Here is a 16,545-nt window from a genome sequence, read left to right as displayed (position 1 = left end):
GGCTGGTCTTGAACTCCTGACCTCGTGATCTACCTGCCTCGCCCTCCCAAAGTGCTGGATTACGGTTGTGAGCCACCATGCCTGGCCATCACATTTTTAATCTAAAGTTTTTCTTGCTTTCTGACCTCTTTTGTTTTTGGAGTTACCTTTTGTTTTAGAACATCAATGTGTTAAACTCCAGCTTTTTATAGTCATTTCATTCGGTTTATTTAAAGAATGATCATCTGTCATTTTTCCTGGGGTTTGTTTTTTGTATTTGTAGAATCAATGAATTTATTAATGAGTTTGAGGAAAATTTGAGTTTTTAAGGTATGAAGCCACCCTATCCATAAACATCGTATCTCTTTATATTTATTTAGGTTTTCTTAGAAGCATTGTTCAAATGGATACTTTGTTTGACCTTTTATAATACTTAATACATAATAATAAAACTTATTTCATCAAAGACATGTTTGTAGAACGTTAAGATATAGTTAAGGTGTACTTTCTGATACACTTATTTGATACAGAAGAGCATGTGGCAGACCTAAGGAATAAACAGCCTGCATACTCATTAGGTGTCTCAAATACCAGTCCTCAGTTTGAAAAGAGCAATATTAAATTTTTTTTTGCTTAACAGGTAACCCTTTGCTGTTAACCATGTAAGAACAGAGTGACAAGTTTTAAAGTTTAGGTTTCTGAGTTGTATTATCATCAAATGGAGAATTATCTCATCTGCAGAGAGAGAGTCTAGGGCTTTTTTCTTCTTTAAAGGGAGCTTTGCTTCTTCAGGAAGGACTGAAGTTATAACTTCAGAATCTCTGGAAAGATTGCTACCTCACCTAGTAGAGATCTTATCTGTGGCTCATATATGGCATCTGAGATGGCATCATACATGGTTATGCCTGACCTTGCCATCAAGAAGGTAACTGGAATAGTTGATTAGATTTATTCAACATAGAAACCTTTAACTTCTTTTCTGCTTTTTGGTGTCTAAATTCCACCCAATCCCCTAACTTACCCATTTTTTTTTTTTTATTCCTTTCTAATACTTTCTCCCTATCCCGCCTCACTCTTAGAGTTCAATCAAGTCTCTATGACATCTTCATGGTATGTCTAATAAGCAGTTTTCCAAAGGAGAAAATTCAGTTTCTACTGAGCACTGAACTTTAAATAAGGACATTTGGGTTTGAATCGAGACACTTGCTACTTAGGAGACCTTGAACAAATTAATTTTTCTGATTGTCAATTTCCTCACCTGAAAAATCAGGATATTTTGCTTATAGAAGTCTTTAGAACAGGCCAAGTGTGGTGGCTCATGCCTGTAATCCCAGCACTTTGGGAGGCCAAAATGGATGGATCACCTGAGGTCAGGAGTTCGAGACCAGCCTGGCTGACATGGTGAAACCCCATCTGTACTAAAAATACAAAATTCGCCAGGTGCAGTGGTTCATGCCTGTAGTCCCAGCTACTCAGGAGGCTGAGACAGGAGAATCGTTTGAACCCAAGAGGTGGAGGCCACAGTAAGCTGAGATGGTGCCACTGCACGCCAGCCTGGACAAGACAGAGCAAGACTCCGTCTCAAAAAAAAAAGTCTTGAGAACAGAAGAACTAGCATATATGAAAATACCTTGCATAGTTCCTGATATATAGTAGATGCTCAATAAAGGTTAATTTATTTGTGTTTTTGATAGAAATTGTAGGAGAAAAGATTATTATCATTTTTCTTCCCCTGGATGATTAGCATCCAGTGTAAAGCACTATCTAAGTGTGAGTTGTTTTGTGATACAGTGTAAGCAGCTGATGAGGGAAAATGGCAATGCAAAGCCTCAGAGGAAAGCCTGAAAGACAGCTGGGCTTAGGAAAACAGTTGAGGAAGAGAAAGAAAATCATTGTGTTCTTGGATTTTGGTTTTGCCTTTTCTTTGTAAAAATGTAAAAATTTATCATTGTTGTCTTACAGAGTATTAAATACAGGATATGTAGATCAGATAGTTCAAAACATGGAAAGATCACAATTGTTATTTAAAATCTAATAAATTATATAAGCAGCTGGAATCTTCAACTCAGTATACAAACATTATATACGTTCAGTTTTGCCAAAAGTTTCCTTTAGAAATTTTATTCCAAAAGAAATGAGTAGTATGCTGATAGAAAAAATGAATCTAGCAAAACCAATACGTGATTTTTATACTAATGATAAAAACTGCCAAAAAATATGTCTTTAGTGACTTCTCTTCACTGTTACCTTAACCACAGGTCAAGTTAAATGAAGACAAAACTTTTGGCTTCCATTTAAGTGGCAAAAAGACTCTGTAGCATGAATAGTAGGCACAACCTTATTCTTGGTTTTGACTTTCAGAATCATACACTAGTTGACTACAAACAGCTTTCTAAGCAAACCCTATAATTTGAACTACAATGCTTTCTTCATACTTACTAACTTGTGAGGATTAAGTTAAGGATTTGGGGTACTATACTGCAAAAGTAAAATTTTCCAGATGATATGAATACCTCTAGGTAGTCCAATACCAGGAGTCATGAGCTTTGAAAGGATCTGGAGAAACATCATTTTCTGTCTCTCATAACATTCCAAAACACTGTCAACTTTCCCAGAAAGATGAGGACGTTTCTTTTCTTATGTACCCCAAGAGAAAGAGATTCTAAACCACTCTTCAAATAAATAATGAGAATCATACTATATGCCTGTTGTTAAAATCTGCCTTTACTGCTTTATTTTGTCTCAATCTCACACCTTTTTGTTCAACTGCTAATATCTTCATGGACCCTTAATGTGCAGCAAGAAAAATAAGAGAATTTTTGCCTTTGAAGAGCAATATAATGCAGTAAATGCTTTACTGGAGTTTATGTCTGAAGATCCATAGGCATTTAAGAAATAGATAGATCAAAAAACCCCATAGAAGGATGGTGATGTTTTAACTGGTTCTTTAGAGATAAGATTTTATTAAAAAGAAAAGGAATGCTGTTTTGGTAAAGGGCATTTTAGGCAGAGAGAATAGCATAGGTACCAAAATGACTAGAGAACTTATGTGTTTGGTGCTTAGGATATGTGGAGGCAACAGCTTGGATGTATGACTACATAGGAGAACTCGAGTTATTTTAACGAAGCTCAGTTTAATAAAGAGTGTAAGTATCCACTCTGTGACAGGCCCTGGAGGAGACAGGTCTCTTAGAGTTTATAACTCAAAAAGTAGAGGGGTACAGGAGGAGTTGTTTGGAAACATGTAAAAGGATAGTTCAATACAGTATGGCGAATGCAGGGTAGGAGGAGGCACAGAGGAGAAAGATTTAGTTCAGGCTTTGTTAATGACACTTGAAGGACAAGGAAAAGTTAGCCAGGCAAATAAGAGAGCAGAGAAAATTGTATGAAGGCAACTTTAAGTGTTTTGGTCACTTGTGGTATAGATATCAAGAATGACTGGTGTGATACCAGCTGCAGAGATGGTAGGCCTGGTCATTGAGGCCTATTGGTCTCTGATGAATAGGAATTAATGGGTTTTAAACTACAAACAGCTTTCTAAGCAAACCCTATAATTTGAACTACAATGCTTTCATAGTTATTAACTTGGAAGGATTAAGTTAAGGATTTGGGGTACTATACTGCAAAAGTAAAATTTTCCAGATGAGTAGTACACTTAGTTCTGTATATTCTGTGCTTAAAATAATTTTTTTTTTTTTTTTTTTTTTTTTTTTTTGAGACGGAGTCTCGCTCTGTTGCCCAGGCTGGAGTGCAGTGGCGCAATCTCGGCTCACTGCAAGCTCCACCTCCCGGGTTTACACCATTCTCCTGCCTCAGCCTCTCCAAGTAGCTGGGACTACAGGCGCCCGCCACCACGCCCGGCTAATTTTTTGTATTTTTAGTAGGGACGGGGTTTCACCGTGGTCTCGATCTCCTGACCTCGTGATCCGCCCGCCTCGGCCTCCCAAAGTGCTGGGATTACAAGCGTGAGCCACCGCGCCCGGCCAAAATAATTTTTATGTAATGTGAGAATGGGCATGGATGTAAGGTCTGAAGTAAGGGAGGACAATTAGAAGACCAATGAAGTAATACATGCAAGTACAATCTAATAACAGCTCTGAAAAGGGCAGTGGTAATAGGAATGGAGAAGGGTCTCGAGGAAAACATTTCTGAGCTAAATATGACAGGACTTGATACTGGTTAGCTTTTAGTGGGAAAGGGAAGTAGTGATGGAGAAGAAGAAGTCTGTAGTGATACTTAGCATAGCTTTTGGCTTTGATGAGTGAGTATATGGGTGGTATCACCAGGAAATAGATGGAGAAAAAGAACTCTGGGTCCAGGAAAGTATTAGATGTAGCTCATTATAAAATGAGCATTGATGTTATTTCATCTTGTTCTCTTCCTTTAGGAGAGAGAACATGTGGCATCCTGTTGCAGTGTAACTCTTGGCTTTCTCTGTATTCACTATGACAAGCCTGAAGCATATGCGGTAGCACCCTGACTGCCTGCATTGTGATCAACATGTGATGGTGCAAATAATCTGTATTTAAGAACCCATTCTGTGTTAAGGCTATATGGATGTTATTGTTAGCCACATTTTTAAATTAAACTTTTTATTCTGAGATATTTCTAGATTCACAAGTAGTTTTAAGAAATAATACAGAATGATCCCATGCACTCTTTACCCAGTTCCCCCAATGTAATATCTTGTAAAACTGTAGTACATTATCACAACCAGGATACTGATGTTGATACAGTGAAGAGCAGAACATTTCCATCACAAGAATCCCTCATGCTGTCCTTTTATAGTCACATCTACTTTCCTCTCTTCCCTTTCTCCCTGAGCCCTGGAAACCACTAATCTGTTCTCCATTTCTGTAATTTAGAACAACATAATCAAGAATGTTATGCAAAGGGAGTCATAAAGTATGTAACCTTTTGGGATTGGCTTTTTTCACTCAGCATAACTCCCTGTAAATTCATCCAGTTGTTGTATGTATCAATGGTTCTTTTCTTTTTATTGCTCTTAGTATTCATGATATGGATACACCACAGTTTGTTTATACATTCAGCTATTGAAGGGCATCTGAGTTGTTTCCAGTTTTCGGCTATGACAGATAAAGCTATTAACATTTGTGTACAGATTTTTGTTTGAACATTAGTTTTCATTCCTCTGGGATAAATGCTAAATAGTGCAACTGCTGCATTATGTGATAGTTGCATATTTCGTTTTATAAGAAATTGCTAAACTGTTTCCAAAGTGGCTATATGGTTTTACATTCCCAACAGCAGTGTGTGAGTGATCAAGTTCCTCTGCATTTTCACTAACTTTTGCTATTGTCACTATTTTTTTTAATTTTAGCCATTCTGATGGGCATATAGAGACATGTCATTGTGGTTTGGATTTGCATTAACCTAATGTCTAATGATATTAAACATCTTTTCATGTGCTTATTGTATAAAGCTGGTGTTAATGCTTCTGTAAATGGTAAAATTCTCCAGTGGAATCATCTGGGCCTGGAGGGGTTATTTTTTTTCCCTTAGAGTTTTGAAAATAACATACTCAATTTCTTTAATAGTTATAGAACCAATCAGGTTGTCTGTTTCATTTAGTTGAGTTCAGTGGTTTGCAGTTTTTGAGGAATTGTTTCTCTTCTAACTTGTTGAATTTATGACCATAAAATTTTTTATAGTATTCATTTATCCTTTTAATAGCTGTAGGATCTGTAGTGATATCCCTTGTTTCATTTCTAATATTGGTAATTTGTGCATTCTCTTTTATCTTTGTCATTGCTAGTTCAGCAACGAATCAGCTTTTTTTCACTGATTTTTCTCTGTTATTTTTCTGTAGTCAGCTTTATTGATTCTGCTTTTTTATTTATTTCTTTTCTTCTGCTTGCTTTTTTTGCTTCTTTTTCTAGTTTCTTAGGGGGAGGACCTCAGATTATTGGTTTGAGACCTTTAATTTTTTTCTAATATAAGCATTTAGTGTTACAAATTTTCCTAAGCCCTGCTTAGCTGCATCCTACATATTTTGACATTTTCATTTGTGTTACATTATTTGTATTTTCATTTGTGTTACATTATTATTTATTTCTCCTCGTATTTTTTTTCACAGTTTTTTTGGATTTCAGATTTTGTTTGACTTGAGCTATTTAGATGTATGTTGTTTAATTCCCAAGTGTTTGGAATTTTTTTTATTGTCCTCCTGAAGTGCATTGCTAGTTTGATTCCATTATCATTAGAGAACATACTCAGTATAACACCCTTATACTCAGTATATACCAGTATAATTTCAGTTGTTTTAAATTTGTTGAGGTTTGTTTTATGGCCCAGGATTTGGTCTATCTTGGTGAATATTCTATAGGAACCAGGAAAAAGAAGTATGTGTGTTGTGCTGTTCTAGGTGGAGTGTTCTGTGTATGTCATTTAGATCCTGTTGGTTGGTCATTTTGTTCTTTTATATCCTTGCCAATTTTCTTTCTAGGAGTTCTATCAGTTGCTGAATGTGGGATATTGAAATCCTCAACTATAATTGTGCATTTGTCTGTTTCTCTTTTCAGCTTAATTAATTTGACTTCATGTATCTTTCAGCTCTGCTGTTTTGGTGCTGTTTGGTGTTTTGGCAGATTGATCTTTTTGTCATTGTGCATTGTCCCTCTTTTCACTATTAACTTTCTTTGCTCTGACATATACTTGGACTAATATTAATATAGGCAGTCTTGCTTTTTTCTTTAATAATTGCCTGGTATATCTTTTATCATCTTTTCACTCTCAACCTAGCTATGTCATCATATTTAAAGTGTTTTGTTTTTTGTGGAGAGCATACTGTTTTTTCAATCTAGCCCGCCAATCTTACGATTTTAAATGGTATATTTAGGCCATTATATTGAAGGTAATTATTGATATTTTTTATTTAACTTTTATCTTTTTATCTCCTATTTATAGTTCCACTGTTTGTCTTATTTAGACATTTCTTTAGGATTCTGTATTTGTTTATGTATAGTGTTTTTTAGTATATTGCTTTGTGTTGCTTCCTGGTGGTTGCTCTGGGTATTACATTGTACATAGTAACTTCTCACAGTCTACTGGTATACAGGTTTACCAGTTTGAATGAAGCATAGAAATTTTACTTAACATTTAAGCTTCTTTTCCTACTCCACTTTTAAGATATTATTGTCTTAGGTATTTCCTCTACATGCCCTAAGCAGCATATCAGATTGTATTGCAATTTTCCTTTAACCATGAAATGTGATTTATGAAATCCATGAGAAATAAAATAGTATTTATATCCACCCCTATTTTAACCTATTCTGATCTTCCTCTTTCCTTTCTGTTCTAGTTCCAAGCCTTATTCTGCTTTTTTTTTCCTTATGAACTTTCTAGCCACCAATCTTTTAGGTTAAGTCTGCTGGTAACAGGTGCTCTTAGTTTTCCTTAGTCTGAGAATGTCATATTTCCCTTCCCTTTCTGAAGGATATTTTCACTGAATATAGAATTCTTGGTTGACAGTTCCTTTCTTTCAGCACCTGAAAGATAATGCCACTTTCTTCTGATCTCCATGGTTTCTGATGTTTCTCTCTGTTGTTCACATTTCGTAAATGATACTGGTTCTCATCATGCTTACTGATTTTATCTTTTGTCTTTTCCACTGTACTATTCAGCCCATTTGGCAAGTTTTGTATTTCAGCTGTTTTTCCGTTCCAAAATTTTTATTTTGCTCTTTATATCCATTTTTGTTTTGTTTGTTTTTGCTGAGACTCAATTTTTTTGTTGGTTTCAAGCATGTTTGTAATTGCTTGTTGAAACATTTTTATGATGGCTTTGTTAAAATTCTTGTCAGGTAATTCCAACATCTGATTCATCTCAGTCTTTTCTTATACAGGTTATAATTTTCCTGGTTCTTGGTATAAGTGATTTTTTATTGTATCATTGTGTCTTGGACATTTTGAGTATTGTGTTATGAGACTTTGCATGTGATTTAAATCTTCCATTTTAGTAGTTCTCCTCTTTGACACCATGCCAGCCAAGTAGGGGTGGAAAGCTAGGTTCCATCTTTGGCCTCTGCTGATATAGCCTGAGAGGGAAGTGCTTTACTACTGCTCCCACCTGGCGTCCTCTGACACCATGGAGGGAGACCCCGTTATCATTGGGAAGGAAATGAAAGCTCTAGCTCTTCACTCAGTCTTCTCTGATACCACCCCAGCAGGAATCAGTGGTAGTGTCTCATTATAGCCAGCCAAGGATGGAAGTCTAGCATCCTCATTCAGCCTTTGCTGACTAAGGTAGGGATGGGGCCACAGATTGTTCCTTGGTGTTTGGCAGGAGTAGAGCGGTTATTGTCTCACATTTTTCTGCCTTTCAAGGCTATACCTTTCCTGGTTCTTTAGCTAAAGGGAAAAGGCTCTTCTTGGGATATATATATTTATATTTTATATATATATATATTTTTTATAGTCTGACTTTTGGCATTTCCAGCAGCTTGGGATATGTTAAGAACCCAGCTTGTGGTATCTTAAGCAAAAAAGAAAGCTAGACTTTCTTTTCACCTTTTTTGGGATTTCAGATTTTGTATGACTCATGAGCTATTTAAATGTATGTTGTTTAATTTCCAAGTGTTTGGAATTTATTTTGTTGTCCTCCTGAAATGTATTGCTAGTTTGATTCCATTATTAGAGAACATACTCAGTATAATACCATTATACTCAGTATATACCAGTATAATTTCAGTTGTTTTAAATTTGTTGAGGTTTGTTTTATGGCCCAGGATTTGGTCTATCTTGGTGAATGTTCTGTAGGAACCAGGAAAAAAAAGTGTGTGTGTTGTGCTGTTCTAGGTGGAGTGTTCTGTGTATGTCATTTAGATCCTGTTGGTTGGTCAGTTTGTTCTTTTATATCCTTGCCAATTTTCTGTCTAGGAGTTCCATCAGTTGCTGAATGTGGGACTCATTTAGCTAGGTTTTCCTTTTTGGAAGAGCCATGGAAGCTTTCTTTTTTGGGAAAGCCATTCCTTTTTTTCAGGAAAGCCATGACTCACTGTCATGCCATTCCTTAGACCTTGCAGTCCCTAGCCTGCCTATCTTCTCTGTACCTTTCAGAGTTTTATGTTTATTTTCTATGTAACATCCAGAGTTTTAGCTGCACTTGGTGGAAGAATAAGATGTGCATCTATTCCTGAATTGAGTTTTTAAATGTATGTATTACTTTATTTAGCTAGAATGTACTAACAGTTTTTAAAAATTATGTTAGGAAAATCTTGCAGAAGTAGTATTTGAGTATCAAAAAAAAGTAAAAACCAGCACAAACTATTTATGTGGGCTCTAATGACCAGATTTTTAGGGATTTTCTAGAGTGGTAGAAATAAAATTGTGCTTTAATATTTAATTTGTGGCATATTTGTATTTTAATCACCACCTTACTTTGATGAAATTAATGCAATATTGTACTGTTTTGGCTATAGAAACCTGGCACAGTTGAGTTATAGCACAACAATTAGTTTTTGCTGTTGTAATGTGCTTTTTTTTTTCTCTTTCCTCCAGGGCTGGTGGACTAGGCCTCAATTTTGTCGGTGCCAATGTTGTTGTATTATTTGATCCTACTTGGAATCCAGCCAATGATCTTCAAGCCATTGACAGGTATAATACTGACAAAATTTAAAGTGATCTGCAAATACTTTTAATCTAAAAATACTCTTGAACTTTTAAGGTTGCTTATACTATGACTATGATTAGAAGAAAGGGGGAAACTTGTAAAAACATACATTTAATATAATCCTGACCTTCTCAATCCAGATAATAGTCCAAAAATAGCCATTTTTCATCCATCTCAGAATCCTATTAATATGACAGAAATAACTTAAGAAGAAAGAATAAATTCCTAATACTGCAGGAAAATAGCATAGTTGTGTACTAGTAGATCAGAAGTTTTGAGAAACTCCTGGAAGATAGAAAGGAAGTAGAATCTGTGATCAAGATATCAGCAGAGAAATACTACAATCCAAAGTCTGCAGGAAAGAATACAGAAATTTTAAGCATGGGGTTGCAACCACAGTATGTGGGAGTAGACAGAGTGCATCCTTCTGGGGAATTGATAATGTCCTGACTCTAATACAAATTCCCCTCTGACACCCTACTTTACAGAGAGATTGGCCGTAACAGGTACTCTTTGATTAAAGCTGAAAGAATAATTTTACGCATTTTATAAATAAATGGGGAATCTGACTGTAGAAAGCTTCCTAGAATGGATGTTGGAACCAGATCATAAAGCCAGAGCCAAGCCTGAAGTACTTCCAGTTCTCCCCAGGACATGAAAAAGGGAAATACACGTGTTACCTGCATGGAAACACAGACCGGCTTTCCAGTGATTCACCTAGTCATCATTTTAATTATGAATGGGAAATGAAGAATTATGAAGCATTTTAATAAAATTAGCCTAGCAAGAAAGCGAAGGACAAAGGTGAAAAACAGACATTGAAGGGAATAAAATAAGAATAGGATGCCAAGGAAAAAAGTACATAAAAAACCAAATTAGTTCTTATAAATTAAAATTTTTGCCAAAATAAAGTAACTCAGTAGAAGGTCTGAAAAAAAAAAAAATGGAGAGGGCTAATGGAAGGATATGGAAAAAAATGAAGGTTTGAAAAAAAAATGGAGAGGGCTAATGGAAAAATGGAGAAGGATATGGAAGATAAAAGGAATGAATATTTTCAAACATAAAGTCAAGTAATAAATAGATGTGAAATATGAGTAAAGAGAAATTGAGGAAAAATCCCAGAAGTCATCATCTATGTATTCCAGAAATAATGAACAGAGAGACTGGAGGACGGGAGATAATTGATGACATGATTGGAGAAAATTGTTATTAATTTTGAAGGGGCATTTAGTGTGAAGTAGGAATAATGACTGAGAGAGAAAACATACATGTTAGTAATATTTCTACATTTCAAAGATAAAGAGAAGGGCTGAAAGGTTCCAGAGTGAGAAACAGGGAGAGAATGATTTATAAAAACTGCAACAAAAAGGAAAAGACACATTGTTAACAAAGAAATGAGAATCAGACTTGATTCAGCAGATCAGACTTTGAAGAACATACATTTCATCAGCATTATAGGATTCTAGATGACAACAGAGTTGTCAAAGTGAAAAAATTTATATGGCTATATGTGAAAGAAAATTATTTTGACTTGTATTTACAATTTGTGGCTAAAATTTTAAGTCTAAAAAATTACTGGGAGTGTGGCTGATAGGCTTCATGCAGTTATAAAGAAAGAATTCCCCGAAATATGAAGGGATGGTATGAAAAAATTAGTAACAAGAACTAAAATGTTATATAATGTTGATAAAATGTCAGAATAAGGGTAGAGGGGGGTAGAGTTGTCTTAGAATTGTTTTTTTCCTCAGGAAAGGACCAGGATACCCTGGTCAGTTCTCAAATTGTATGCCAAAAAATGTTTTTAAATGCTAGCAAAAAATTTAAGGGCAACAACTAAAAGAGTGAGTTATAATAATTACCTGGTACAATTTTCAAAAACACAGATGCTCAAACTCCACCTTGCAGGCGTTCTGTTTATGTAGATGTAGAATGGGACTCAACATTCTACATTTTAAAAAACACCCAGGTTGTGGATCAAAGGACACTATCAACAGAGAAAAAAGGCAGTCTACAGAATGGGAGAAAATATTTGCAAATCACATATCTGATAAAGTATTAATATCTAGAATATAAAAAGAACTCCTAAAACTCAACAACAACAAAAAACACAATCCAATCTAACAATGAATAGGACATTTCTCCAAAGAAGGTATACAAGATATATAAGTGGCCATTAAGCACATGAAGAGATGCTCAGCATCACTAATCATTAGGGAAATGCATATCAGAACTATAATGAGATACAACTTCACACACATTGGGATGACTATTATAAAAATAAAAGCAACAACAGAAAACAACAAGTCCTAGTTTAGGATATGGAGAAATTAGAACCCTTGTGCGTTGTTGATGGAAATGTCAAGTGGCACAGCTGCTGTGGAAAACAGCATGGTGGTTCCTCAAAAAATTACCATATGATCCAGCAATTGCACTTCCACTTTGGGTATATACCAAGAAGAATTGAAAGCAGAGACTTGAAGAGATATTTGTACACTCATGTTCATAGCACCTATATTCACAATAGGTAAAATGTGGAAGCAACTCAAGTGTCTGTTGATGGATGAATGGATAAACAAAATACAGTATATGCATAAAATGGAATACTATTCAGCCTTAAAAAGAAATGAAATTCTGATAAATGCTACAACATAGAGAAACCTTGAAGACATTATGCTACATGAAATAAGCCAGATATGAAAAGACAAATATTGTATGATTCTACTTATATGAAATACCTGGAATAGTCAAATCCATAGAGATAGAAAGTAGAACGGTGCCTATTAGGGGACAAGGATAGGGAGGAATGGGGAATTATTGTGTAATGGGCATGGAATTTCAGTTTAGGGTAATAAAAAAGTTGTAGCAATAGATAGTGGTGATGGCTGGAAAACAGAATTTACTTAATGTCATTGGACTGTACTCTTAAAAATAGCTAAAATGGTAAATCATGTGTTGTATGTTTTGCCACAATTAATTTTAAAAGCCACCCACGGTGATTATGATACAATTGGTTCTCAACTCCACTTTGAAAAACACTGGATATTAGGTGTATCAGGGGAAATTCAGCCAGATATCAGGCGAAATTCACCCCAATATTTCACATAGGTTCTTTTCTATTTTCCCTAAGTGTCAGCCCGTCTGAGAAATAAAGAGACAGAGTACAAAAGAGAGAAATTTTAAAGCTGGGTGTCCGGGGGAGACATCACATGTCAGCAGGTTCTGTGATGCCCCCTGAGCCGCAAAACCAGCAAGTTTTTATTAGCGATTTTCAAAAGGGGACGGAGTGTACGAATAGGGTGTGGGTCACAGAGATCACATGCTTCGCAAGGTAATAAGATATCACAACGCAAATGGAGGCAGGGCGAGACCACAGGACCACAGGACAGGTGCAAAATTAAAGTTACTAATGAAGTTTCGGGCACACATTGTCATTGATAACATCTTATCAGGAGACAGGGTTTGAGAGCAGACAACCGGTCTGACCAAAATTTATTAGGTGGGAATTTCCTTGTCCTAATAAGCCTGGGAGTGCTACAGGAGACTGGGGCTTATTTCATCCCTACAGCGGCGACCATGAAAGACGGCCACCTCCGAAGTGGCCATTTCAGAGGCCTACCCTCAGGGATGCATTCTCTTTCTCAGGGATGTTCCTTGCTGCGAAAAAGAATTCAGTGATATTTCCCCCATTTGCTTTTGAAAGAAGAGAAATATGGCTCTGTTCCGCCTGGCTCACCAGCAGTCAGAGTTTAAGGTTATCTCTCTTGTTCCCTGAACTTTGCTGTTATCGTGTTCTTTTTTCAAGGTGCCCAGATTTCATATTGTTTAAACACACATGCTGTACAAACAATTTGTGCAGTTAGCGCAATCATCACAGGGTCCTGAGGCGACACTCATCCTTCTCAGCTTACGAAGATGATGGGATTAAGAGATTAAAGACAGGCATAGGAAATGACAAGGGTATTGATTGGGAAAGTGATAAGTGTCCATGAAATCTTCACAATTTATGTTCAGAGATTGAAGGAAAGACAGGTGTAAGAAATTATAGAAGTGTTAATTTGGGGAACTAATAAATGTCCATGAAATCTTCACAATTTATGTTCTGCCATGGCTTCAGCCAGTCCCTCCGTTCAGGGTCCCTGACTTCCCGCAACAAGTGTAAAACTTCCAAAAGAAATAAGAGTATCAAGAAAATGTAATTATTTTAGTACATGATAGGAAATACATAGTTGTGTTGGGAAGATGGAGGAAACTCAGAAAGCATGACCAATGAAGTGTCAGAACTAAATCCAAACATAAGTATGGATATGTTGAGACTCTTTTTAGAAAGAAGGAAAAAAGTGGGGCTGGCAGAAAGGAAAAATCAGACTCAGGTTTATGCTTGTTATGAAACATATATATAAATAAAAAAGATACAGGAAGTTGAAAATAAGATAAAAAATCAAATCAGGGAGATGGTAACAAAAATTAAGAATGGATGGCAATGTTAATATCAAATTATTAATAGAATTCAAGACAAAAGGCATTAAGCAAAACAAAGAGGGCCACAGTCCACTAGGAAGTTGTAATAGTCATTACATAACAAAGCCAAAACTCTTATATATGATGAGAAACAGACAAATCCACAACTATAATGGGAAACTCCATATTCCTCTCTTAAAAAATAATAAATTAGCCGGGCGCGGTGGCTCACACCTGTAATCCCAGCACTTTGGGAGGCCAACGTGGGCGGATCACAAGGTCAGGTGATCAAGACCATCCTGGCTAACACGGTGAAACTCCATCTCTACTAAAAATATAAAAAATTAGCCAGGCGTGGTGGCAGGCACCTGTAGTCCCAGCTACTCGGGAGGCTGGGGCAGGAGAATGGCATGAACCCGGGAGGCGGAGCTTGCAGTGAGCTGAGATTGGGCCACTCCAGCCTGGGCGACAGAGCGATACTCCATCTCAAAAAAATAAAATAAATAATAATAAATCCACTAGGCTAAATAAGTGTATAAATTACTTGAATAAAAGTTATCTACCATAATTTAATAACTGTATACAGACACATTTTATTGCACTTCACTTTATTGTGCTTCACAGATAATTACCTTATTTACAAATTGAAGGTTTGTGGAGATTTTGAGTCAAGCAAGTCTTCCAGCACCATTTTTCCAACGGCATATGCTCACTTGTGTCTCTGTGAGAATGTAATTCTCACTTTATTTCAAATTTTTTCATTATCATATCTGTGATGGTGATCTGTGATCACTGATCTTTGAAGTTACTATTGTATTTGTTTTAGGACACCATGAACCATGCCCCTATAAGAAGATGAACTTAATTGGTAGATGTGTGTGTTCGACCGCTCCACTTACTGGCCATTCCCCTGTCTCATTCCCTCTCTTGGGCCTCCCTCTTCCCTGAGACACAGTATTTAAATTAGGCCAATTAGTAACTCTGCAATGGCCTTTAAGTGGTCAAGTGAAAGGAAGAGTTGCATGTCTCTCACTTTACATCGAAAGCTAAAAATGATTAAGCTTAGTGAGGAGGGCATGTTGAAAGCCAGGATGGGCCAAAAGCTAACAGTTGGCCAAGTTGTGAATGCAAAGGAAAAGTTCTTGAAGGAAATTAAAAGTGCTACTCCAGTAAACACATGAATGACAAGAGCACCAAACAGCCTTATTGCTGATACAAAGAAAGTGGTCTGGATCAAAGATCAAATCAGCCACAGCATTCCATTAAACCACAGCCTAATCCAGAGCAAGGCTCTAACACACTTAGTTCTTTGAAGGCTGAGAGACACAAGGAAGTAGCAGAAGAAAAGTTTGAAGCTGCAAGGATTGGTTCATGATGTTTAAGGAAAGCAGCCACCTCCATAACAAAAAAGTGCAAGGTAAAGCAGCAAGTGTTGATGTAGAAAAGCTGCAGCAAGTTATCCAGAAGATCTAGCTAAGATCATTGTTGAAGGTACCTACATTAAACAACAGACTTTCAGTGAGAACAAAACAACCTTATATTGGAAGAAGATGTCATTGAGGACTGTAGTCACTAAAGAGGAGAGTCAATACCTGGCTTCAAAAGATAGGATGACTCTCTTGTTAGAGACTAATGCAGCTGGTGACTTTAAGTTAAAGCCAGTGCTCATTTACCATTCTGAAAATCTTAGGGCCTTTAAAAGTTATGCTAACTCTACTCTGCCTGTGCTTTATAAAATGGAACAACAAAGCCTGGATAACACCATATCTCTTTACAGGATGGTTTACTGAATATTTTAATCCCACTATTGAGACCTACTGCTCAGAAAAAAAAAGTTTTCTTTCCAAATATTACTGCTTACTGACAATGCCCCTAGTCACCCAAGTGTTCTGATGGAGATATATATACAAGGAGACTAATGTTGTTTATGCAGTAACACAACATCCATTCTGCAGCCCATGGATCAAGTTGTACTTTTGACTTTGAACTCTTATTATTTAAGAAATAACATTTTGTAAGGCTATTGCTGTCATATATAGTGATTTCTCTGATGGATCTGGTCAAAGTCTATTAAAAACCTTCTGGAAAGGATCCACTATTCTAAATACCATTTAAGAACATTTGTGATTCATGAGAAGAGGTCAAAATATCAAACAGGAGTTTGGAAGAAGTTGATTCCAACCCTCATGGATGACTTTGAGGAGTTCGACTTTAGTAGAGGAAGTAATTCCAGATGTGGTGGAAATAGAGAACTAGAATTAGAAACAAAGCCTGACGATGTGACTAAATTGTTGCAATCTCATGATAAAACTTCAATGAGGTCAGGCACAGTGGCTTATGCCTGTAATCCCAACATTTTGGGAGGCCAAGGTGGGTGGATCACTTGAGGTCAGGAGTTTGAGACCAGCCTGGCCAACATGGTCAAACCCCGTCTCTACTAAAATTACCAAAATTAGCCAGGCGTGGTGGTGTGCGCCT

The 16,545-nt window shown here is 36.5% G+C and overlaps 1 protein-coding gene across 16 annotated transcripts in view; it reads left to right on the top strand.

The window, feature by feature from the left end:
* The window catches only part of ERCC6L2 (ERCC excision repair 6 like 2), a 183,474-nt gene that overhangs the window by 78,431 nt on the left and 88,498 nt on the right, over positions 1-16,545 (top strand). For all 16 annotated transcript variants that reach the window (XR_010120208.1, XR_008656593.2, XM_055271819.2 and 13 more), the window contains one exon: positions 9,498-9,593. Coding sequence is in view for 14 of the 16 variants with exons in the window: in XM_055271819.2 (XP_055127794.1) it covers positions 9,498-9,593 (96 nt within the window). In the remaining 2 variants the exon portion in view is untranslated. The remainder of the gene's footprint in view (positions 1-9,497; positions 9,594-16,545) is intronic.

Source organism: Symphalangus syndactylus, chromosome 3 (genome assembly GCF_028878055.3).
Source record: "Symphalangus syndactylus isolate Jambi chromosome 3, NHGRI_mSymSyn1-v2.1_pri, whole genome shotgun sequence".
NCBI lineage: Eukaryota > Metazoa > Chordata > Mammalia > Primates > Hylobatidae > Symphalangus > Symphalangus syndactylus.
Note: the sequence above shows the minus strand (reverse complement) of the source record. Positions and strands in the feature narration are given on the sequence as shown.